At 45.3% G+C, this 25,587-nt stretch overlaps 2 protein-coding genes across 2 annotated transcripts; both read left to right on the top strand.

The window, feature by feature from the left end:
• The first annotated feature begins 13,155 nt into the window (after positions 1-13,155).
• Positions 13,156-13,944, top strand: LOC142433214 (melanoma-associated antigen B1-like). The gene has a single exon (XM_075538310.1). It carries the CDS (start codon positions 13,156-13,158, stop codon positions 13,942-13,944), a length of 789 nt encoding a protein of 262 aa, XP_075394425.1.
• A 4,289-nt stretch (positions 13,945-18,233) lies between these two features.
• Positions 18,234-19,088, top strand: LOC142433212 (melanoma-associated antigen B3-like). The gene has a single exon (XM_075538309.1). It carries the CDS (start codon positions 18,234-18,236, stop codon positions 19,086-19,088), a length of 855 nt encoding a protein of 284 aa, XP_075394424.1.
• Positions 19,089-25,587: the final 6,499 nt, after the last annotated feature.

The raw sequence follows: 25,587 nt of genomic DNA, 5'->3' as shown, positions 1-25,587 counted from the left end.
CTTGACATGAAAATGTGAGTAAAATATAGCAAAATCATTGGAATCATGAAATCAGGGGTGGGGTGTGGTTAGAATAAAGATTAATCAAGTCTTAGTTTTTCTTATTCTCTTTCCTCTTAATAAAGTTTCAAATGTATGCCTCGATTTGCTTAGCATCTTCAAAATGCATGAGAAATTGATTCATAATTTGGGTTTAATCACTGTCTCATTGATTCCCCAAACATTAATTATCTGAATTATTTCAATCATTACTTCAGTGAAGGCTCCCTGTTACTCTAAGTCTACAGCATAGGCGATGGAAGTACTGCCAATAGACATTTTGATACTAGTAGTCGCAGTCATATAGAGAGACACTGAGAATTTCACTACTACCTAAAGGAGAGGTAAAAGGAAGGGGAAATGATGGGATATAGCAGGATCACACTACCAACTGCACTATAAGTGGGGAAAGTGTTTACATCCAACCTGTACCACTAAGTTCATGGACAGTGTGTTAGACAGGGTCCTCTAGAGAAACAAAACCAGGACACTTATGAATATATGTACATGTATGTATCACCAAGGAATATTACAGCTAATTAGTGTACACAGGAGTGCAGAAGGATCAGTTCAACTCACTTCCGTGGAACAGTTAATACACTGGAAGTCCTTTAATTCATGAGGGCTGCTGGGTCCAAGTTCAAGGAAGCAGACAACTGAGTCTACTTTTGAGCAATGCAGGCAGTCAGCCCACAGATAGTAAACTGCCGGCAGGTCATGAACAGTCAACAGCTCAGGAGCTTAGCGAAGCAGGCCTGGATGGGATATTGAACTCAAGCAATGCAAAACGACAAGATCTGCCAGCCTCAAGCTCAAGCGATGTTTACACCAACAGTGTGGAAGAGCAAGTCTCAATGGAACCTCAAGCTGTAGCGATATGATCCATGGGTTAGCTTTCCCGCTGGCAGTATTCCTCACACGGTGAGGCAGAGAACTAGCTAAAGCAGCCCCATGATGGTCAGATCATGAAAGACCAAGAGAGAGAAGGCTGGGTTTTCTTGAGCCATGTATTTCTTTGGCCTCCAAACAAATGGTGCTCTTATTAATCCAACATGTACCTATTTGCCAGTTGGCACAATAAACCTACCTATCACAGCAAGAGTTGGCATAAATCCAGTTTTCCCATTTCCACCTTTCACCGATTTAGCCACTTTCATGGCAAAAACACTCTCAGATTGTAACCACCCAGAGTTACATTAGACTTCATCCTTGTCTATCCTGAGCTGGGTCAAAACATCTCTGGCCAACCAAGGCCAGGCCGTCTGAGAGCAGTAGAAGGCTTGGGAGTTTGCACAACGTCCTGCTCTTCAAACCAACTGGTCTCTCTCTCTCTCCCTCTCAAGTACCCTTCTCTGGTCCTCAGAGACTAGTTCACAAGCACAAAGGATACCATCCTTCTGTATCAACCACCCAGTCAGCCTTTCCCTATTACCCACTCAACCAGAGTTGGGTCTACACAAAATGGTCTGTACTGTCAATCTCTGCTGAGGACTTGTTAGTTCTCTAATGTCTCAGAAAATCCTGCAATAATAATTCCTATAGCTACATTTACCCACTTAATATACACAGAAAGCATGCAAGTGTAGAGCCATATAAGGTTAGGTCAACGTGTCTAGAAGTACCAGCACTCCAAGACTTCCATTGTTCCCAGGAAAACACTGTACCCTGACCTGTGCAGAGATGTTATAATCCAAGTCAGGAGACCCCAAAGAGAAAGCTCTATGATCTAGAGCCAACCCCTAGACGTTGAGACCTCAATGAGTAAGCTGCATTGCACCTTGTCCTTTCCTCTGTCCTTAAGGTTGTTCTTCAGGTTTGGGCTTATATAGTCCCTCCTTTTCTAGTAATCTTAGAAAACCCAAACCATAAGATCTACTGACCGGGAGTAATTCTGACATAGGGTTTAAGAAGCTATACATTTTTCTTGGAGTAGACAGCATCGTAACTCTATCAATGAGTGCCTAGTGGGTTTGAACTAATGACCTAGCACTTGAATTGAATTGATTGTTTTCAATAATCAGAGATAAAAATGTCAAACTTAGTTCTTTGATGCATAGGGGACCACCCCTATGAAAGCAGGGTCATGCTAATGTCAGGACCAGGGCCATTTTGGTTTTTGGGAAACTTCCAATTCTTTCGGGTAAAGTCCTTTTAAAATAGGTTGTCTGGGGCGGTAGATGAGGATGTAGTATGCAGAGGCCACCCATTCAGATGGTGTGTGTCTTAGTTGCTCAGAAACACCACAAGGAGTTGTTGTTCTCAAACAGAATTATGTTTCTCACAGGGTAAGAAGCTAGAAGTCTGCTTTCTGGGCATGAGATCTAGGGAAGGCTGTCTTTCTCCTAGCTTGGTGGGGGGAGGGGAGGGGTGGGGGTGGATCCTTTCCCAGCACCTCAAGAAGGCCATCCTTGGATTGTTGCACTTGTTGACTGCCTCCATTGTCTTCAAATACATAGTGTCAGTCTTGTGCCCAAATCAACCTTCTCCTGAGCCTAATCTGCCCAGCTTTATCTCCAAATAACTTGTTGAAAGCATTTCCCTACACTGCTATGGCTGTATTAACGTGACAAAGAATGCCTTACCCCCAAAAGGAATCTCATGCACAGATAGAGAGGGGAGGATTTACAACAGCAGAGGAGATGCCATTCAATCTCTCAGTGTGGCTCAGCGGGGAGACATTAAAGCTGGAATGGAGAAGTGCTCTTCACATTGACTTTGTATTCGTGAATAAGCAGAGCACAAGACTGGGAGGTGCCATGTGCTCTTGTTCCAGTGCACCTGAACATACTCTCTGACTGCGTGTTTAATCTACATCCTACCCAGAGTTTCTGAAGGTGAGTGAAATGGGAGGACATAGCATTTTGCATTGTCTTGGGGGAACCAGAGCCCACACTGCTGAAAGGGCCTTAAAATTAGAACACCCGGAGGGTGATTTGGCAAGCACCCATGGAGAATATTTTTCAGACTCTGGTGATATGCAGGCACATGAGGGGTCACGTGTGTGGCGCATTGGCTGAGAGTGGGGCTTGTTGGTTTTTGATGGCAAATTGTTGTTCGTTTCAAGAAGCAATGTTAGTGTAGCATGTGTGTAAAGTTCACCTCTTCTGAGGCATCAGAGAGCAGCCTGAGCAAGTCTGCAAGGATCGTGCCGGGGGAGGGGGAGTTACAGAAGGCATCGCACAAGAAAATTCCGAGCCACAAAGAAGTGCGGACTGAAATGAAACAAGGACCCCGCGGCCCACTAGACTCACACAAAGCCCACACAAGGACATTGCCTGCCCCTAGAGACAGTGTCCTGACACTTGATTTTAGGCTGAACTTGCTGTGTGTCAGAGCCATGCTGATGTGACATTTTTGTGGTAAGCTAAGCTGCTATGCTGGAGATTGGTGGTGTGAAACTACCCAGCTAAGTTGTGGAAGAAAGGTCTGGCGATCTTTTCTCTAAAGATTACAGTAGTAATGGGGATAGTTGTGTTGCGGATTTGTTTTACTTGAAAGTGACCCTGAAAGCTGCAGATTCTACTTGGAGGAGTTCAGGCCTCTCCATCAAATGACAGTAGATTCCCAGGACTGTGGAGGAGGTGTCCGTGACTGGATGTGTGTTGAAGGGAACACCTACCATAAGAGTATAGGCGTTCCTGAAGTCCCTCCCCTCCTGAAAGTTCCAGAGCCAAGGGGCTGACTTGACCTGGAGTGTCAAATGATAGAGAGCAGCCCCTTTCTGGAGAGAGAGGAGAAGCAGACCCTCCCTGGAGGCTAGGGGAGGCCCCTTAGGGCTACTGCAGCAGCCTCAAGGAAGCAGAGAGGCTGCCGAGCCCTGTCCCTGCTCTCCCCCCTTGGGAGTGTCCAGACAGAAGAACCCCCCCCAAACTAGAAGCACTCCAGTAGGGAGCCTTTATCTGTGCCAGAAATCTCCAACCCTGCTCAAAGGTGGTCTCAGGGGAACAGGTAGAAATTCCAAGGCCTACTCTGAGTCAAGGTCTGAATCTCATGTGAGAAATGATGAGCCCCAAACCCAGAACTTAGGAGGTTCTCACATGCCTCCCCCCGTTGCCATTACTCCCACCTTCAGGTTCTGATGCAGCAACCCAACCCTCCCCTTATAGCCTACATTGGGTATGCCTCGCTCTCACTGCTGACCGTGAGGTCTCAGGAAGGGGTGCCCCTTATTCTGAGGACTGGGGCTTCAGGTTGGTATGGATGTGCATCCCAGCAATGGTGCAGGGTCAAAGTGAAGGCACAAGTGTCCAACTGTGGACCACTGAATCCAAATGGGGAGGGCTGCACTGAGCTCGGGGACTGCCAAGGACTCTGTGGGTCAGGTCCCAACAGACAAGTACTGGGGCCCTTTGACTTCTTCCACGGGGTCTCAGAGAGAGATGAGGAACTTCTCGTCACTCCAATTCAGCAGACAGAGGAATTCTGAAAGCTGGTGGGCATCAAGGTAAGCATCCTTAAAGAGGAAAGAGCAAATAGGTCTCCTGTCCTTCTTCCCAAGAAGAGAGAAAGGTACTCAAGCTCCCCACTCTGTGTTTGGCCTTGGAAACCTGCCCCCAGGGAGGTCAGGCTGAGTGGCCCCCTGGTCTGTTGTGGGTGTTGGTGGTCTTCGGAGATGTGATTGGCTGCCACTCATGGGGAGGCCTGTTCAGCAGCGTGAAGAGACTGAGGCTCTAGCAGAAATCAAAGTGAGCACAGAGTTAAGAGGTGACTCCTCCTTCTAGTGTGTGGTGGGGTTATAAAGCCCCACTTACTTTTAGTGTGGGGACCGCGAGTGCTGTTGAATAGAATTTCCTGCCTCCCAGGCAGCTCATGGAGGCCAGAGACCCAATCTTCTCAAAGAGCAGCTCTGGTGATGACCCTGATGGAGGACTGTGGCTGCCAAGGCACCCAGGCCCGAAAGCTGAACCCCCACCAAACTATTGTCCCTGGGACACTGTCAGCAGTGGTGTCAGATGAGTTCATAGCATCTTTCCATTTGACTCCCGGAGGAGGACTGTATGAAGTCAAGATGTGGGTTGCAAAAATCGGGGGTGGGAGGTCCTTGCCAGCAGTTGATGTAAACACTCTGACAGTGAATGTGAAGACCCTCCATTTGCTCCTCAGAGGGAATCCGCACTGGCAGCCCTGTGGTCAGGGGATTAAGTACCTGAAGCCAGACCTTCTCTAAGGGTGCCTAGAGCTGTCTCTTTGTAGGGCAGTGCCCTCAAAGAATTCTACGTTGTCAGCAGAGGGCTTGTTAAGGTCAGAGAAGCAGCTCCCTACTGCATTGGCCACGCAGCTCATCTGCCTTCTCTGAGGGACCCGTTTTATCTGCTCTCCTTTCACACTCCTGCCTGTGGTTGTTTGTTTGGATTTTTAGCCCTAACATCCCAAAAATTTGAATTCAGTTTCAATTTTATCTTTCCTCATTTTATAACCATTTATAACCAGTTAGACCAGTGCTTACATCTGGCAAATAAGAAAAACAGGTAATTATAGTTTTTAAGCTGTGACCTTGCACTTTTTGTACCTTTGTTTTAGAAATTTTTTAATTTATTACTGTTTTATTATTTCCCCCTTTTAGTGGAGGAGTAGAAGACATGCAAAGACAAAAATGCGATAAGTCACTGCATAGCCCAGCATCAGAACAGTGACTCCATCTCAGTAAATCATCCTTTCCCCTTTCCCCCCTCCTCCCTTTCCTTCTCCCCCTCACCATTGCCCCCATCCTCATCCTGTTGGTGTATTGTTGTTAGGTGCCATCGAATCAGTTGTTACCCAAAAGGAGCCTTTGCACATCAAATGAAACACTGCCTTGTGGTAGAGCAGTTACAGAATGGACTGCAGCCATGGGTTCAGCAGTTCAAAACTACCAGGTTTTGAAAAATACAAACAGAAATACAAAACTTCCTCACTCATCCTCCCTGACCTGTAGAGTCGCCATAATTCAACATCTAATTTATGGCAATCAGTTTTGTTTTGTTTTGTTTTATTCAATCATATGCACATTTTCACTGTATTAAGTTCATCATAATATAGGGACATTCTTCCATTTATATAAGATTCTTCAATTTCCTTATACAGAAGTTTTATAGTTGTCTTTCATAAATCTTTTCTTGGTCTGGTTAATTGAATTTCTAAACCACATTTTGTGGGTAGTTATTGTAATGACTTCCCCCCAACTTTCTACTCTGATCGGTCTCCTTTAATGTACAAAAATCCACTAGATGTTTGTATGTTGACCATCCAGCATAGCCAAATGTTAAATTGGTTTCAGTCATTTCCTGAGTGTTCGAGGTTTTCAGTATAAGGTTTGTGGCATTTGCAAGTTGAGCGCATTTTGTTTCTTTATCCATGTGAATGCTTTCATCTCTTTTCATTTCTCTTAGCTCTAGTGAAGACCACCTGCCTGCTGTTCTTGAGGAGTTCCATGATGACTACCAATCAGAAGATCAAATTCGGCTCTCTTGAGAAAACGTGTCTGCCCCTAGGTGACACCCAGAGTGTCCAGGGTGCCCAGGCCACTGCAGCAGAAGAGGAAATACCCTCCACGTCTCCTACTTCTCCTTGTTCTGAGCATTTTCTCCTGAGTTTCCCTGGTATCCGGGTCCCAAAGTTACCGCAAGCATTCCTGTACACCACTCTGGATAGACAAGATGCTTTCATTGCAAGCATTTCTAAAGTTTCCCGGACTCAAGGAGAGGGAAATGCAAGTGCTCCTGAGGCTGCTGTGGCTCCCAGTCAGAACTTCCCGAGAGATCCCATTGTCCAGAGGATGAGCATATTGGTGCAGTTCCTGCTGCACAAATATAAGATGAAAGAGCCCGTTTCCAAGGCAGAAATGATGAAGGTCATCAACAAAAAGTACAATGAGAATTACTCTGAGCTGCTCAGGAAGGTCTCTGAACACATGAAGATGGTCTTTGGACTTGAGATGAAGGAAGTCAACTCTACAAGTCAAACATATGTTTTGACTAACATCTTAGAGTTCACCAGGGAAGGGTACAAGGGAGTTTCCAAAGATCAGTACCCTCCTGCCCCTTCTGCGGATGAACCACAGGAGTAACTGCCACGCTACAGAGCAGGAGATGTGTCAATTCCTGAATCCACTAGGGATCTTTGATGGGAAGAGGCACTTCATTTTTGGAGAGCCTAAGAAACTTATCACCAGAGATTTGGTGTGGGAAAATTTCCTGGAGTACCGGCAGGTGCCCAACAATGATCCTCCATAGTATGAATTCCTGAGGGGTCCCAGAGTCCATACTGAGGCCAGTTTGAAAAAGGTGTTGGAGTTCTTGGTCAGGGTCAATAATATAGACAAGTATGCTTTTCGCTTACTCTATGAATGGACTTGGGGATTTGAAGAGAGATCAACAAACACACTGTGGACTGGGGTAGGTTTCAATGCAAGGGCAAGGGCCCGTGTCAAGGCCAAGTCCAGCAAGTCTTCCCACCCCTCATGAAAACTGGTAGAGATGCATCACTTTGTTGTTAAAATGGCGGGAGGAATATTAAAGAGTGGGGCTGCAAAGAGGTTTTACCTTCACCTACCTTGCACAATTCGCCTATAGATTGAACTCTCTGAGATTTTTCTTTGAATTTTCTAATGCTGTGCTTTTTTACTGTATACTAATTTAGACTATGAAGCCACAATAATTGTAATTTTTTTAAACGGGGGGGATATATACTTTCTCTACAAAAGATGATTCTTTGGCTCTTCAGTCAGAAAAACAGGAATTACTGTGTAAGGTTGGATGTGGGTTCAGAGTAAGGGAATCCTCAGAAATAGTAAGAAAGTCCACAGTCAAGAGCTTAGTGACATAACAGAGGGTGAGAATGTTGGACGGGACAAATAATGGGTTCCCTGATATCTTTTGTTTAAGTGAAAATCTATTGCATTTGCTTAGTTCATTAACATTTTTTGGAAAAATAAAAGGTGGTGATTTACACATCTTGTTCTATGGCTCTTGTTTTCCCCAAATCATTCCCCAGAATCTACATGTGGAAGGTTTTATGCTTGTATTGAGCTCTTTAGGAGAAACATGATCCATCCACTTAAGTAACCACTATCTTAACAGCAATGATGAAATGAGGAAGCCACTGAGTTTCTTTTGAAGACTTGAGTTGGGAAGAAGCGAACCCACTTCTAGGTTCTCTCTCAGGTAGTGTTTCTGGCCAGGTTACTTTGGGTCCTTGAGACACTTAGGTCTTGGAGTCGAAGACCAATTTAAAGCAGGCTGGTTGGTTTGGGAAGGGTAGGAGCTTTCCTGTGGTGGGAATGGATGAGAGTACATCGGGGTGTGCATGGTCAGGCATTCATTCTCAATTTGTCTTCTAGTGCGCAGGCATGGCCTGCAATGGAGACTTCCTATGAGCTCATACTCTAGGGTGGTGAGTACACCAGAGTGCCATTCCCATGTGTGGCATGACTGTCAGGTGTCCAGTGCTCTGTCCACTGTGCACTTGGAACCATGTATGGATTCCATGTTCTATTTTGATCATACACAGGACATTTGTCAGTGATAGTGTGATACTCCCCGGATGCAGTGTGATGTCAAGAAGTCAAAGTTCAATTATGTTCATGGAGGATGGAGGATCAACAGCCGGCTCCCCACACAAGACATTAGAATTGGAATATTTGCGCTGACATTTAGTATATTCCAAGTGAAACCCAGACTTTCATCCATGGTATAAGGATGGGAAACTGGGCTGGCTTTGATAAAATGGGGTACATGTGGATCTTGTCAGAAATTCTGGGAGTCATGCATTGCATTGAGTTATAGAAATCTAGCCCATGCACAGAACTCATCGTACACCTCCTACTATGGACCGACTCCTGTCCCCTGACCACGCTACTGACTTCCTCCAAATAATATGTGCTCTCAAGCCTCCCATTCTCCCCGTAGCTATAATGCTCCTTGTGAGCAGGCTTTCTTTGGTAATTGAGTGGATCTGTGTTAATATTGGGGGTGCCTAATTTCATTTGTGTGAGATATAAAGAAACCAACTGAGAAAGTACCCAAGACTCTTTCATGCTGGTCAAGGGGTATATTAGGAGACATAGCACATGCCAGATCTAGGAACCAAGGAGTAGTGGCTCATATGAGCATCAGGCCTATGCACTACCTAGCCTATCCAAGCCAGTCGACGAAGGCATCATTAGACTTTGGTTCACAATTCTTGCTTTGAGAGCGCTCAATCAATGGCAACTCAAAAGAACCAGATAGGTGCTGTTTTTATACTCATTGTATTTTGAAGACCTTCAGTCAAGTGCTTTCTTTCTGAAAGAGAATTGTTCTTTTTCCCTATTTCCAAATGGGATTGTTTGTGTACACGGTGGCCAGTCTTATAGCGGAACAGGATTAACCGAAGCAAAACCATGCATTTGGTCTTCAAACACTGTCCCATACTTTTCTACTTTTCTTGACAGTCTTTTTCATTCTCTACCACTGCGTAAATTCATGATGCTATCAATGAATCTATCATACTCCCAAACAAAATATCATGCAGCAGACAGCATTAGAGCTTACAATCTGAACAACTGGAGCAGGACTGGACGGTGTCTAGTGTTCTTTTCCCAGTCCACTTGAAACCATGCACACAGGGAGCCTTTGATTCATTTGTTTTGTTAGTCTGGGTAGCCTAGAGAATCATATCCATAGAAACTCATATGTGTATAATAGAGAGTTTTATATGGAGGTTAATTGTACATTAAGAATGCATCCCAACCCAGTCCAGTCCATGCCCTTAAGTCCAATATTAGCCCATAATGGCCTCTTCAGACTCACGAAGCACATGCAATGACACCAAATGTAGGATGATCACAGGCCAGTATGTAGACAGTCTTTGGATCCAGTGGCATTGTAAGCACCTCAGCGCTGGCAGGAGTCTCCATGGTTCTTCTCCAGTTCTAAGGGCATGGGGTCTATCAGTGTAGTGCCATGTGTCTTGCCATTAGGGATGTGTCCCAGGAAGTGACCAGAGCATCACCCCATATTCATGTTTAACACGCCATCTGGACACAGGTTTTCTTTCTTAGAGGAGTAAATCAGATGTAGTGTTGGGTGTGTCTCCTGCCTGTCCTATGGGAGTGGATACAGAGACAACTTAGCCAATCTGCAACGGTCCCCCAAATCGAAAGGGGGTGAGAAATGCCTTGGATACTAGATCTCTGAGGAACCAGGACGTTGTGCCAGACAAAAGACCAGTCATTTCCCTAAAAACCAATAGTCTTCCCCTAGAGTCCATGCCCAGAATCAGCTTTCTTATTTCCTCAATTGTGAAAAATTAAATATCTCTGTAGAAGCCACCCCTTTGTGTATTTCTGCTGTATTAGCAAGAGCAACTGTGGAATTCCAAATTGCTGGTACGCAGGAGCTCCCCCCATTGCTATTAGCCCATAGGTTCCTGACAGCAACCCACCAACCCATCCTGCACAAGGAAGAAAGACTGCCCATTTGTTTCTGTCAAGGTTACAGCAGAAAAATGGAAGAGGCAGCTCAGTTTTGTAACACAGAGGCTTGCCTAGGCTTGCTAACGAATCCTGCATCAAAAGTTCAAGTAAAATGTGATTTCGGAATTTCCCCTGGAATATGAGGCGTTAGTCTCGAGAGATTTTCCACTCCTGCAGACAGGTAATGTTGTCCCTTAACTGGAGTTAGTTATGCACAATGAATGAAAGGAGAAGAAAATTAACCCCCAGAGAATCTCGGTCCATTCCACTAATCTTAGGGACAAGCTGTGAGGGCTACGGGAAGGGATTCCCAATCTGCTCATACTGACCCCCAACCCTTCGATATCGTCCTCAAAATCCAGGTCAATGTAAGAAGCCTGGAGCACGAGTCTGTCTAAGCAGATACCCCATCCTGGATGACTCTGGGAAAGGAGGATCTTGTGGGACACAATACAGAGGTCTCAAAGGCCTGACCTTACATCAGCCCTTGGAGAACCCCCAACAGCCTTGTTCCAGGGTGGATCCCCAATTTCCAGATGTGACGTCGAAGGCCCTCCATGTGGGACATGGCCTGAGAAGACACACCCTCTGCAGTCGCTGCGGTGTCCTTTCTCCCCGGAGGACCTTAGCCTCGCAGGACTGCATCAGAGTCCCAGTTAGGAGCCTGGATGTGGTATGAGGGGAACAATTAACCTGAATCCAGGCGTCCCATGAATTCTCCCCCTTAGCACAATTCCGGAGCCAAAAGGTCCACTTGGACCCAGAACGTCACATGGACCTAGAGGCTTTCATCAAAGAAAGCAGCCCTTCTGGAGAGGGAGGAGGAGTAGACACTCTCTGGGTACTAGGCGGGGACACTTAGTGCCACTGCACAGCCTTCCCTAAAGCAGGAAGACCGCCGAGCCACACCTCTGCCCTCCATGATGGGAGTCCCCATTGAGAAGTTCGGTGAAGTAGCTGGGTCGGGCCTCAGACAGGGTGACAACACAAAGCTCCACCTCTGCCTGTGAGTGATCGCAAGGTTAACAGAGAGCGACATCCCAAACCCTAACCCATAGTCCAGGTCTGAATCTGAGTGAGGAATGAAGGGGCCCCGAAATCAGAACTGAAGAGGTCCCAGGGGCCTCACCCTCCCGCAACCGGAGCCCCGCACCCTACTGCCTAGTTCTGGCCCCTAGCCCTCACCTTCCCAAGCAGCCGCCATAGTCTGTGCCTCACTCTCATTTCTGACTCCCAGGTCTGCTGTAGGGGTGGCCCTTATTCCCCTGGCTAGTCAATGGGGTGAGAGGATGAGGAGCTTATTTCACATCAGCAATGGATGTCAATCCCCATGAAGGTGCAATGACATTCCCAATGAGGAAGGGGGCGGTGTTCAACCCTCGAGGGGTAGGGCTACCCTGAGCCCTGGAATTGCCATTGGCTCTGTGGCCCCAGGACAAACCTGGAAGTACAGATACCCATGGACTCCTGCCTGGGGTGCTCAGGCAGAGGACGGCCTTACTTTCAGCCCAATTCAGCAGAGAGATTAATTCCAAACTGTGGAGATCAGAGCAGGTTCAAGGCAAGACTACTGAAAGAGAAAAGAGCATCCCCCTGCCCTTCTCATGCTCACTGCCATTGAGTCCATTAGCCTCAGAGACTCGACAGCCACCTGGGTTTCTGAGGCTGTCGCTCTTGACAGGAGAAGAAAGGCCCCTCTTTTTCCCCATGAAGATGGTGATTTCAAAATGCTGACCTGTGTTTAGTAGCCCGATGGAAGACCCATTGGAGCAGGGCACTCCACCAGGAGCAAGGTCGGGGAGAATGATGAAGCTTTCTATTCCTGTGAGGAGTTACAATCTCAGAAGCCCTCAGGGGCAGGTCTCTCCTGCCCTACAGGGTGACTGTGAGTCAGAGTGGGCTAGATGGCAATGAGTTTGGTTTGGGTTTGATTCAGTAGAGGCAAGTGACTGAGGCCGTAATGGTGGTAGTCAAGAGAGCACAGAGTGTGAGGTGGTGACTCCTCTTCCCACTAATCAGTAGAGACCAGTAAACCCCACTCCCTTTTTACCCCTGGGCATGTGGGCATGTTGACCTACAGAGTGCACTTGCTCCATAGGAGGTCATCCAAGGAGGAGAGGGAGCTGGTCACAGGGGACAGTCAGGTGAGAACCCTAATAGGGGATCCAGGCTTCCAAGGAACCCAGGGCAGAAAGACCTCTGTATGTTGCAGCCAGAAAGAAACCCTCCCAGTAGTGGGTTCAGATGTGTTCATGTATTTTCTCTGTGAGTCTCAGAGAACTTTGGGGTGTCAACTTCAGAGTAGCGAAATGGAGGGACCAATGCCCTGCCAGCAGTTGATCTAATTCCATAAAAGTGTACTGTGAAGATGCCCCCCCTCCCCAGCCAAGCACAGGAAGTCCCTTCAGTCAGCCTGCCGTCATCCCTGTAAAGCCCACTCAGGCCAGGCAATGTGCAACCTCACTGCATCTCAGATAACCTTGTAAGGTACTTGAGCAGGTGACCAGAGCACTGTGGATTCCCAGAGCAGGGCTCTCAAAGGATTCTACATTGGCAACAGGGTGGTTGTGAAAGTCGGGGAGGCATCTCCTTTCTGAGGGGCTCACTCACACCTTCTAACACCCCCTTCTTTAGCAGAGCCACATCATCTGTGTCCTGGCCTGCTGCCCTTGAAGGGAGTCATCATGCCTCGTGGTCAGAAGAGCAAACTCCGCTCTCGTGAGAAACGCTGCCAGGCCCAAGATCGAGGTGACGCCATGAGCATGGAGTTGGCCCAGACCACTGCCACAGAGGAGGGACAACCTCCCTACTCAAATGCTACTGCTTCTGGGAATGCACGCCAGGCTTCCTCCTTTGCTCCAAAGCCATGTAAAGCAGCTGACGCCACCTCCAATGCTGCTTCAGATGCTTCATGTGCGACAGCTGCTAAAAGTGCCCTGAGTGAACATGTGGGCAGGCAAAATACCCGTAAGTCCACACCTTCTGCTGAGAAGTCCCAGAGGGATCCCCCGACAAGAAGGGTGAGCCTCTTGTTGCAGTTCCTGCTGTTAAAGTATAAAATGAAAGAGCCCATTACCAAGGCTGACCTGATGAAGATCATCACTAAAAGGTACAAGGAACAATTCTCTGAGGTGCTGAAGAGAGCCTCTGAGCACATGGAGCTGGTCTTTGGCCTTGAGCTGAAGGCACTCGACTCCAATATTCAAACCTATGCGCTGGTCAGTCAGTTGGAGATCACCAAGGTAGAGATTCTGAATGGGAAATGTGGCTTTCCCAAGACTGGGCTCCTCATGCCTCTCCTGGGCATGCTTTACATCAACAACAAGAGGGTCACCCGGGAAGATATGTGGAAATTCCTGAATGAATTAGGGATCTGCGATGACCCACAGCTCTTCATCTTTGGGAATACTAGAAAGCTTCTCAGTAAAGATTTGGTGCAGGAAAAGTACCTGGAGTACCGCCACGTGCTTTAGTCTGACCCTCCATGTTACGAATTCCGGTGGGTATCCAGAGCCCACATTAAGGCTTGCAAATAGAAAGTGATGGAGTATTTGGAGAAGATCAAGTTTATTGGCATCACTCCCTTCCAAGAACTCTATGAATAAACCTGAGGAGAATAGCAAGAAACGAGAAGAAATTGCATTATATGTGATGGGTGAGAACAATCCGAATGCCAAGTCCAATGTCAAGAGCCATGTCAAGGAAAGGTTCAGCATTATCCCCCACTACTCATGAAGGCTGAGATAGATGCATCACTTTGTTGTTGGAAATGGATCTTATCTTTCTAAGTGTTGGAGGCCAAGTGGGGGTCGGAGGGAGCATAGGCACGTCTTCTTATATACCTCTTCTCTGTGGATAACTTATCCATTTCATGCTGTCTGCACCACTATGAAGTTGTTCCTTGTATTACAGGTGTAGTGAGACGCAGACATTCAATGGACACTCATACATTCATTACTGTTTTTCTGATGTCAGAATTCTGGAAACCAAATGGAAAATCCACAAATCTCTCTCTCTCTCATTCTCTCGCTCACTTCCCTCCCCACACTTTCTCTATCTCTCTTTTTCATATGTGTGAGATTCAGAATTACATAATATGACATAGAAACCTAGGTATCCAAGAAATGTTAAAAAGTTGGCAATAAAGTATTAGAAACACAAAATAAGGGGCAAATTATTAAATGACCTCAATCCTTGGTTTCTGAAGTTCCCATTGGTCAAAGTAAAGTTTACATAGATCCAGATTTGCTTAACTTGTTAAAATAAAATAAAATAACTAGTTATAAAATAAAAGGTGATAACTTGGACTTCTTGTTCACAGACTTTTCTTTAACCACAAGAGTAACTGATCCTCTGCTCTTTGGAGGCATTAATGCCAATATGAGGACACTTTAGGCAAAGATGTAGAAGCTCATAGATTTTGTAGTCTGAATGTAACTATGAAGTAAAGAAGAGGTTGAGATACTCTACCAGGCCTTCTACCTGAAATCTTGCCAATTCTGACAACATAGGACATGCATGGGGCTGTTTATTTCAATGTGAGTAGTTCAAAAATACAAGCTTCCCTAAGGGATAAAGAGGAAGCAATCTGCACTCATGAAGATTGATTGCCTTGGAAATCCTAAGGAGCAGTTCTGACTTTGTCTTATAGGGTTGGTATTTTTCCATTGCGTGAGGTTACTAGAGAAAAAGCAGCAGTAACTGCAGGATTCCCTCTAGTGTAAGTGCCCTGAGACAGGGCACCTTCTACGCTGGGGCACTGACACCTCTGAACTAGAGGGTATGTTCACTTGGGCTACATGGGTTAGGTAAGGGGAGACAGCTAGGGAAGTGTTGATGAAGTCGGGGTGGAGACCATGTGAGTGTACAGGAGGGTGGGACGGTATATAGGTCCTGTGGTTTGTTCCAGTGTACTGGAAATAAACCACTGCCTGAGAATTTTATTAACATCATATCCAGGATCTTTCTTAAAAAATCAGTGAATGCTCCCTGGAGGTCAGATATCGAGGAGGTAGCACTTTCCCTTCTCTGGCATAACTAGAGCCCACTGTGTTCAAAGGAGAGTAGCAGTAGGTTATTTCTTTCAAAATCCTCTGGATAGATAGTGGCCAGTTTCCTTTTGGTTCATAGGCTGTGGTTGAACAGATACCCCTTTTATGACCTCAATAAATTTAAAGGAGAGGATAAAAAATATCACATCCTGTTTCTTTCGTCTACAAAGTCAGGGTTTTAGAATGGAAATTACATACAAAGATGTCTAAGTCTGGATGGTGAAAAAAGACCTACATCTCTGACAACCCACCTCCTGGGCCTCCTACTTGTTCCTCTCTCCTCACTCTTTGAGGGAGACCCAGACGTCACATCCTGGGCAGGGTCTCAAATGTTGTGCAGGAGGTCCACATTTCATGAGAGTCTAAAATTAGACACATGCAAATGCATAAAAAGACTTCCCATGTGGGAGGCCTTTGGCGACTGAAATTTCAGAACATATGGGGTCAAGGACAGTCATGCTGCTGTGTGCGCTTGGGCATGAAGGGCTCCACGTAGGGCTGCCAAGATGAAAACACAGTCACTGCCATGTAAAGGGCTTCCTGGACATGTGACTCTGGATTTAATTGGGTGGATTTTACTCCTAATAGGAGGCCAGGGCCTGTCAGTAATTCTGAACAAGAATTAAAAGGACACTACAGTGCTTTACAGTGGGTCTCACAGACTGAATCATCAGGCCATTTCTGGGAGTGTCCAGATGTGGGTAAATGCAGTATGCATTCTCAACTTCCTCTTGAGTGGCAACATGCAGGTGAGAGAGGAGTTGGTTTGAGGTTGGGGCACATGGACCAGTTGACTGAATGCTCTTAGACTCTCTCTGGAATTCAGTAAGGAACTCTGAGTGAATTGTATGATGACTACTGATTCTACAATAGTAAGGGAATGGGGGCTCCACAGCTGGTGTCAGCTCACAGAGACACAGGTAAGGGCCTTGGTCTGGGGGGTGGTGTGTTATTTTGGGTTGACTAGGGAAACAAATCCAGGGACACTTATATGTATAAAAGAAAGGTTTATACACAATAAAAATTGAATATCGAGAAAACTCCCCAGCCCAGTCCAGATCAAGTCTATACATCTGATATTAGACCATATGTCTGATATCAATGTATAAAGTCCTCTTCAGAGTCAGTAAATACATTCCATGATGACAAATGAAGGAATATCACAGGGTGATCACAGTGGGTGGGAGTCTTGTGGATCCAGTGACAGTGTAAGAATCGCAGCAATGGCAGGGGTCTCCACGTGCCTTTGAAGATCTGAGGCTCTGGCTTCCATCAGCCGGTATCCATGTGACTTGTCAACTGCAAAGTCTCCCAGGGAGTTAGCGGGTAGCTCACCTCAACCGAGCTCTTTATCCCCTTAGCACCTCCAAATGAGTTCATCCATCTCCCACCTGATTTACAGACTAGACTCCACCCCTTCACTCTTAATCCTCTCAAATTGACAATAGATTATGTAACTACCACATGTGGGGGTGGAGCAAATCTAGCAGGGGTAGGGCTGGCCAGGACTCAGGACAACTGCTGAGTTACGCCCAAGGGAAACATCCTGCATCATAATTGATGAGAACATAGAGGGCCCCACCCTGTTGGCATCCTGGGTAACCAGCCATTGCTACACTGAATACTGCTCACTGCCTCTTATGTTATCTTAGGCTCTCGAAGGAGTTGCTGAAGGGGATGTTCTCATGTCAGGATTAGAACTATTTCCTGCATTTATCCTGGGCCAAGAGGAAGGTATGGGGGCAAGGAGGACCACCCACCAGATGAAACTGGGAACATCCTAAAATTCCTGCCCTACTCTCAGCCAACCTTGGAGACCAGAGAGAGGTGAGGTCAAATGAGTCATCCATCACTGCTCCTTGGAGTTTCAGAGAGGTGTTTGTCTCAGGATGAAGACTCAGGACAAGGGAGGGCGTATCTTCAGTCACCGGATAGTCCAGGCAATGACTGAGGAGACCATCCACCTTCAAATAGAAGGGAGAGCAAGGCCTCTAACATTCTTTCCTTCTTTTCGGTCTTGAAAGTCCAAGCCTGGGTTAAGGGGATGGGGTGCTTTACCCTCACTTCTTGACATCAGATTCCAAGAAAGTGAGAGATATGCTCTGAGGATCCAGCCATCAGGCAACAAAGGGGCGGGCTCTAAGCTTCTCCATGGAGGAGAGAGGAAAATTCTGAATAACACCTGAGGACCTATGAGTGCTTACCAGACAGGTATCATTACTGGGTGATTTGGGTCACCACGGTAAACTGATGTTCTCCATATATGCCTTGGGGGCTTTAGGGGGGTGCTTGCCTTGATTATAGGGGTCACATTCAGAGCATTAAAAGTAAAGAGGGACAAGAGGTCTGTCATCCCACTTCACAGGCTACTCTAAATATGACCTGACCCAACCTCCTGAAGAATGGAGACTTCCCCTGTATTAGACCCTGCTCTCAGCCCCAGTAAACCTCAGGCAGAGCTGGCAGGCAGTAACTTATTGCATACTCTACCTTCCTTCACAGAATTCACAAAGACAGCCTCCCAGGAGCAACATAGGTTTGGTGATCCTAGGACAGTGCCCTCGTATGAGAACACAGAGTTGCCTCAGTAAAGCCAAGGACTCATCTTCATGCTGAGGGTTGTGCATCTTCTCAGCATCCTATGGCCCCTGAGCTCACAACACCTGCTCTACGGCCTAGGGAATTGAATGTTGCTCTTGACCAGAGAAACCATGCCTCCACATCGTAAGTATCAACCCCAGAAGAATGAGAAACACCAGCAGGTTCAAGGAGAGGACCATGACCATGGAGGTACTCACACTGAGACAGCAGTACGACAAGAGACTTGTTCCTGCTCCTCCTCGTGTTTTCATGAGGGGAACCCCCAGAGATCTGCTGCTGCTAAGGTCCCTCATACAACCCAAGAGCCTCAGGAACTCTTTTATACCATCAAGTCTTCTATAGACAGAGTAGATGACAAAGGGGCCAAGGGACCATCTAAGGAGTGTTTACTTTCCCCCAACACTGAGGACTTGTACCCTGACACTCTGGACTTTAGGGTAGATATACTGGAGCACTATATGCTGTACAAGTTTAAAATGAAGCAGCACATTACCAAGGTAGACATGATAAAGATTATCAGCCCCAAGTTCAAAGACCGCTTTCACCAGATTCTGAAGAAGGCAGCTGAGCGCCTTGAGCTGGGGTATGCAGTTGAAGTGAGGAAATCTTACTCTGTCTTTGACTCTTACATTCTTGTCAGCAAACTGGACCTCCCCAACAATGGAAGGGCCCATCCCAGTATGAGCTTGCTGAAGACAGAGTTATTGATGACTGTGCTGGGGGTGATATTAATGAAGGGCCATCATGCCACTGCGAAGGAGATCTGGGAATTCCTCAGGATTGTGCGTGTATTTCCTGGGAGGAAGCATTATATCTACGGAGAGCCCAAGAGGCTCATTACCAAAGACCTGGTGAACCTCAGGTATTTTAAGTACTGTCAGGTTCCTAATAGTGACCCACTCAGCTATGAATTCCTGTGGGGCCTCAGAGCTCTTGCTGATACTTCCAGAGCAAAAAATACTTGAGTTTTTGGCCACAGTCAACAAGGTTTCTCCCATTCCCCTCTCAGACCTCTATGAGCAGGTTGAGCAAGAGGATAGGAGACCCCAACCCCACTTGACAGCCATGGTGAATGCTGCTCTCCTGTCAAATGCATTCAACTGGCTCAAGTGTAGCAACTCTCCATACCCCACTGTGACAGCTGAGGTATTCCTCTACTCAGATTAGATTATCTTATAAGAAATTAGAGAGTATTTTTAAAACCTCAGGGAACCCCTTTGTTAGATTGTTGGGGTCATGAAATGCCAGGGGTGAACCATTTATGGTTATTCAAATGGAACAAAGCATACTGGGGAAAGTTCATATAAATTCTTTCTGGATTGATAGATCATGTTTTTAAAAATAGTTTTTCTGCCATTTGCAACACATATTTTACTATCTGAGGTTCCAATCTAATTAAGAAGGGTTGTACAATCACCAAAATTATTTCGGGACCTTTCCTTCTCATACACATGCTTGTGAACTCCCCAAGTTCCCCATCCTCTCCTGCCATGCCCCAAAGTGGTTATGAATCCAGGTACGGTGTCTGTAGATTTACCTATCCCAGAGTTTGTACACACACATGAAAAAAAGCACAACCTGGAAGCAAATAAACAAACAAAAAACAACTCAAAGCAAAAGCAACAACGAGTAGAAAAAACATGGGAAAATCTCATTTAAATACAGCTGTCAATATTGAAGGCTGAAACAACTTTAAAATGGGTCTAAAAGTTTATCAAGTGTAAGGAAGTACATGTTAACCTACCCCATCTGTTGTCATCAACGTTACGATACTCTGTGTTTGATACCAAGGTATTCACATCCCTGGACAGTGTTCTCAGGGGATGAACCTGAGGCTTAGTTTACATGGTGGCTCCACGAATGGAGTTTTGGCTTCCAGGTTTTCCATAGCTTTGGCAGTCCATGTGTTGACAATTTACACTCTGTAATCATGCTGGTGCCCTTGCATGTGGGCTAAGTGCACACATCATTTAAATGACAGGTGGTTTTAAGATAATATTTTAAGATGCGAGACTATTCTCTCTGATATAGGGACACAACCAGCTGTCTTCACCCCACTTTACTCTAGCACCCATATCTTCAGTGATTGCTTCATAAGAAAAAGCATGGAGAGTGGGCAAGTATTATCAGAATTGTTTGTAGATTGGGTCTTAAATTAAGTAAGAGCCCCAAACCCATTTATATACCTATGGTTTATGTATGACCCACGTTCACTTTAGATACAACATCTTGTTATGGTAAAGAACATAATAATCATGCCCATGTTTCATAACGTAATATAGTGTCATTAATTTAGCCAGTGATAATAATGCCTGTATTACATAAGGTAATATAATGTCATTAATTTATCCAGGGCTATAGAATTTACATCACTGTTGAAAAGAAGAATTACACAAGGATAGGTCAGCTTCAGACTACAATACAGGAATTGTATACTTGTGCAGATTAAACTCATGTGATTAAACTGTATTTACACCAACAATGAGCATTGGTAATAGGACAAACTTTCAATAACGCTCACTCACAAAAGCAGAACCATGTCTACAATTCTACTATATGTCAGAAGAAACCAAGGAAGACATAAATGTAGTAAATATATGGACATCCTGGGCCACTTTTAAGGGGGAAACGTCAAAGCAAGAGCTATGAAGCACCATCCTACAACCACAAATTCCCTGACCTAGCAGTCATCTGCTTCTTCTCACACAAAAGGTTTTGAGCCTTAAGTCCAAGGGACATTGTTGGTTCCTACAATGTTCTACAGGTGAGTTAGACATAAAGCCCAGTTTTATACCTGGGGTATCCATACTGAATCCATCAGGAGTGGTCTATGAAAGAGTCAGTGTACTTGGAAAAGCCATATTCTAATGTCACAGTAATCTGTAGTACACACTTTAGGTCAACACGGGCTGAATAGAATCTGTGTCAAAAATGTTCAAAATATAAACGGGCTCATTATTTCCTTGGGTTCTATATAGAATTGTTACATGTTTTGAATTTTTTTTAATTGTCTGTTTGTCTGTTTCCCGAAGACAAGTTTCTCTCCCCAGTTTGCCCAATGACTTAAGTGTAATTTCCTTCTTGGCAACATAGACGCCTCTCTCCTGTTATCTGGAATGAATGTCCAGTAAGATTTGCTACTCAGTCATGGATGAGTGGTGTTTTCCTTTTCATTCGGTCTTTTTTTTTTTTTTTTAAATTTTGACTGGCCTGGTCACAATGTGGTGTGGCAGCCACTGAATGGTCTTATCACTTTCCAACCTTCTTGAACAACTTACCCCAGCTGAAATGATGTCTCCTCCATTGAAGTGGTCTCTAAGGTGTTCAGATAAAGGGGGTGATATAAAGTTCCTGGACACCAGGCAGACTGTCTATCTCATTGTTTTGCCAACCCGATTAGAAGGTGACCTGATGTGTGAGCAGAAGCCTGCCTTTTCTTGGTGTTTATCCTTTTAGAAGTGGGCTCATGCAATACTTATCTGTTTTTGATTGACTAACTTCATCCAGCAAAAGGGTTTACACCTCATGAGATGTTGCCTGGCTTCAGCACTGTTTGCAGAAATGCATAGTATTTTTTTGTTTGTATGTACCAGGCCTTAGTTATTCATTTTCCTCCTTGTGAGAATGTGTAATGTTTCCAGCTATTGCTATTATGAATTTTGCTGCAGTGAACACGGGAGGGTATTCTATTGTGCATAATCTGTCTAATTTCTTTGGGTTATATGCCCAGTAAAGGGATTCCTTGGTAGTAAGATGTTTTTCTATTCTCAGTTGTTTTGTATCATTCCATCTTTCTTTCCACAACAGTTGTGCATATTGGCAAGCTCAGAAGTAGTGTAGAGTTCCCATCTAAAACATTTGTTGTTCTCTATTTGGCCTTGATTTCTTTCCATCCTTCAGTTTGTGAAAGTATGAGGTATATGATTTTATACCTCAATGCATTTCACTTACTGTAAACAGGGTTCTCATCCTTTCTAATGCTGCAACTTTTTCATACAGTTCCTCATCTTGTGCTAACCTCTGAACCATAAAACTATTTTCGTTGCTACTTAATAGCTGCAATTTTACTGCTGTTATGAATCCAGTGACCCCCACAAAAGGGTAGTTTGACCCACAAAGTAATCACCACCCACAGGTTGAGAACCGCTGGACTACATTCCTCTAGAATGTCGAGGAAAGGGAAATCACCTACTCACAAGAGCTTCTGTTCACTAACATTAGTTGAAACTTTCCGTTCTTGTACTCAAGAAGCCAAGACAAAGGCCCAGTCCCCCCCTTTTTTTAAATATTAAATACTTTTACTGGGGACTCTTACATCTCTTATCACAATCCATATATCCATCCATTGTGTCAAGCATATTTGTACATATGCCGCCATCATAATTTTTAAAGCATTTTCTTTCTACTTGACCCTTTGATACCAGCTCCTCCTCTGCTCCCGCGGGCTACCCCAAATGCCCGCCCTCATGAACCCTTGATAAGCAATACATTATTATTTTCCTACCTTACATCATCCTCTGTCGCCCTCCACCCACTTTTCTGTTGTTCGTCTGCCTGGGTGGGGTTTATATATTGATCCTTGTCATCAATTCCCCCTTTCTCCCCATACCTTCCTCTTATCCTCCTGGTATCTCTATTCCCATTGTTGGCCCTGAGGGTTTTATGTATCCTAGATTCCCTGTGTTGCAGGATCTTTTCTGTTGCAGAGTGCATATTCTGGCCTAATCTGATTTATAAGTTAGAATTGAGGTTATGATAGTGGGGTGAAAGAAGGATTGAAGAACTACAGGTCCTTGTGATCCTTCTGTCAAGGGATGTCCAATTGTTTACAGATGGGCTTTGGGTCTCCACTCCATGCCCCCATTCCCCATTCACAATGGATATTATTTAGTTCTGGGTCTTAGATGCCTAATGACCGATCCAATCGACACCTCATTATCAGACAGGCTGGGGTACTTATTCCATGTGGGATTTGTTGTTTCTCAGCTAGATGGCCACTTGTTTACCTTCAAGCCTTTAAGACACCAGATGCTATATCTTTTGATTGCAGGGCACCATTAGCTTTCTTCACCTTTGCTCATGCACCCATTTTGGCCTCCAGCTTCCTGTCTGGAAAGTGAGCAACACAGAATGCAGGATTATTAGAACAAAGTGTTCTTGTGTTGTGGGAGTACTTGAAAACGCCCCAATGTCCATCTTTAACCTTAAATCTTAAAAGATAGATATAATTACATAGATCGATTTCCCTCTCTTTATACATAAATATATTTACATATGCACTGCTTGTATTTAGACTTCTATAAATTTCCTTTGCCTCCTGGTGCTTTTCTCTATTTTCTTTTACTTCTCTCTTGTCCCATCATCATGTTCGGCCTTCATTTGGGTTTAGAAATTCCTCGCTGTGATATTGTCTTTGTGTAAGCCCCATTAGGCATCCTATGCCCTTCTCTTCATTGATTTTAGTTGACTTGTTTTTACCCTGTCCTTGGGTTGGTCCCCCCACCCTCCTTTTTCCCTCCTCCCCTTCTCCCTTTACCCCACGGAACCATGAGTCCCATCTTTTTCATCTCTGAATTGTTTATCCTGCCTATCTTATCTAGATAGACATACAGAGACATTAGTAAGCAAAAGAACCAGGCAAAGCCAAGCAAAACAACAAAGGAAATAAAAACCAACAAAACAATAACAACAACAAAAAGAAAGCCACTGACAAAAATGGAAAAGCCTATAAATCGTTTAAGGTCTATTTGTTTGTTGGCCATTACGAGTGTTTTCAGTCGAGTCTGATGTCGTGCTCCACTGCCTCCAAAGTCTATTTTTGGTATTCCATGTGGACGTCATCACTTGCCTCCCCTTGCTGCTCTGTTGCATGCCCTTATTGATACACCCCAGTGTGGTGGGTCAGATTAGGCACAATTCCCACACTGTGTCTCCTGTGTTGTCCCCTGTAGCATAATGGTTCAGGGAGGTGTGTCATATCTCGTGGTAGAGCTGGCCCTATGGTCCTATCTGCATTGTCTGATCTGACAAGGAATATCATCCTTGTGGCTTGGTGGCCCATGATGTGTTCCCCTCACGCTGTATCCCTCTTCATTTCTGTCATGTGCTCTAATCAGACATCTCCCTCTCCCCAAATTGTAGATTCAATACTGTCCTCTGAAGTGCATTTTTCTGTGTGTGTCTGTGTGTGTGTGTGTGTGGCAGGGGGTGTTGTCTGCGATTGGGGCCAGTCTGGCAGACTTCTCTATTAGTTCCCTGGTCCATGCCAGTATGAGGTATTCACATCTTAGCACCTGGTCTATCTCTCCCTGTCCTGTGGAGATATAAGCAACAACCCTTCCCTGGGGTAGGATAGGGCCCTGCTCCCTCCCTACTGAGTTATTTTGTTTTCTGTTTCTTTCCCGCCTCCTATTTAGTTGCCTGCCTTATGTATCCCTGATTGGGTTTTGCCCCTGCCATAGTACCTGGACATCAACCCAGGAATGTATGTACATAGAAGCTTATCCCGTATGCCCCATTATTGAAGCTTACTTACCTCAGTGGACTCATTTTGTATTTGTCCTTTTGTGCTTGGCTTACTTCACTTAGCATGATTTCCTCTAGTTCTTCCCCTGTGATAATGTGCTCCATGCATCATTCATTGCTGCTTTTTAGGGATGCATACTACTCTAATGTGTGTATGTACCACAGTTTTTTGATCCAGTCTTCCATTGATGGGAATTTGGATTGTTTCCAATGCCTGGAACTGTGAACTGCACTGTGATGAAACCTGGAGCACAGGTGTTTGACCATGGTTTGTTTCTTGCCTTTTATGGGTATATCCCCATTAGGGGGATTTCTGGGTCATGTGGTAGCTTGATTTTAGATAACTGTTTTATATATTGGTTCGCCCAGGGGAGCGGTTTGGGGGGCTGATCTCAGTACCAAATACTAAGTGAATGCCTGCCCCTCCCCCTCAAATAATTTATTTCAAAGGACAGCATGGAAACTGTAGCTCCTGGGAGAGGGACATATCTAATCGGATCACATGGGAGCAGATGAATGGTGAATAGGAGAGACTGAAGCACATCCTGGCCCACCAGGACCTGAGGACGATGACCCCAAATGTAGCAGCCAGTCCACAGAGAGGACCACATGGACCCCACAATGAGACATGATGTCCTTCACTGACCCATGCCCCTGCAGGGGACAGCACCAGAGACACAGTGTGGGAATTAATTCTGAACTGATCCCACCACACCGAGGCAAAGCACTGGGGGAGTAATGCAGAACAGTAAGGGAATGGAGTGGCAAAGTCCCCAGGGAATGCTGAAGGTGGACTTTGGGACCAGGGCATGGTGTCCCAACAGACTGAACTGGAAAACACTCCAAAAGGCCAACAAATGATCCTTGAACTAACTACAAGCTTTTCTTTCTTGTTGTGTTTTGTTTTGTTCTTTGTCAGTGGTTTGTTTTTGTTGTATA

Source organism: Tenrec ecaudatus, chromosome X (genome assembly GCF_050624435.1).
Source record: "Tenrec ecaudatus isolate mTenEca1 chromosome X, mTenEca1.hap1, whole genome shotgun sequence".
In the NCBI taxonomy this organism is placed as follows: domain Eukaryota; kingdom Metazoa; phylum Chordata; class Mammalia; order Afrosoricida; family Tenrecidae; genus Tenrec; species Tenrec ecaudatus.
Note: the sequence above shows the minus strand (reverse complement) of the source record. Positions and strands in the feature narration are given on the sequence as shown.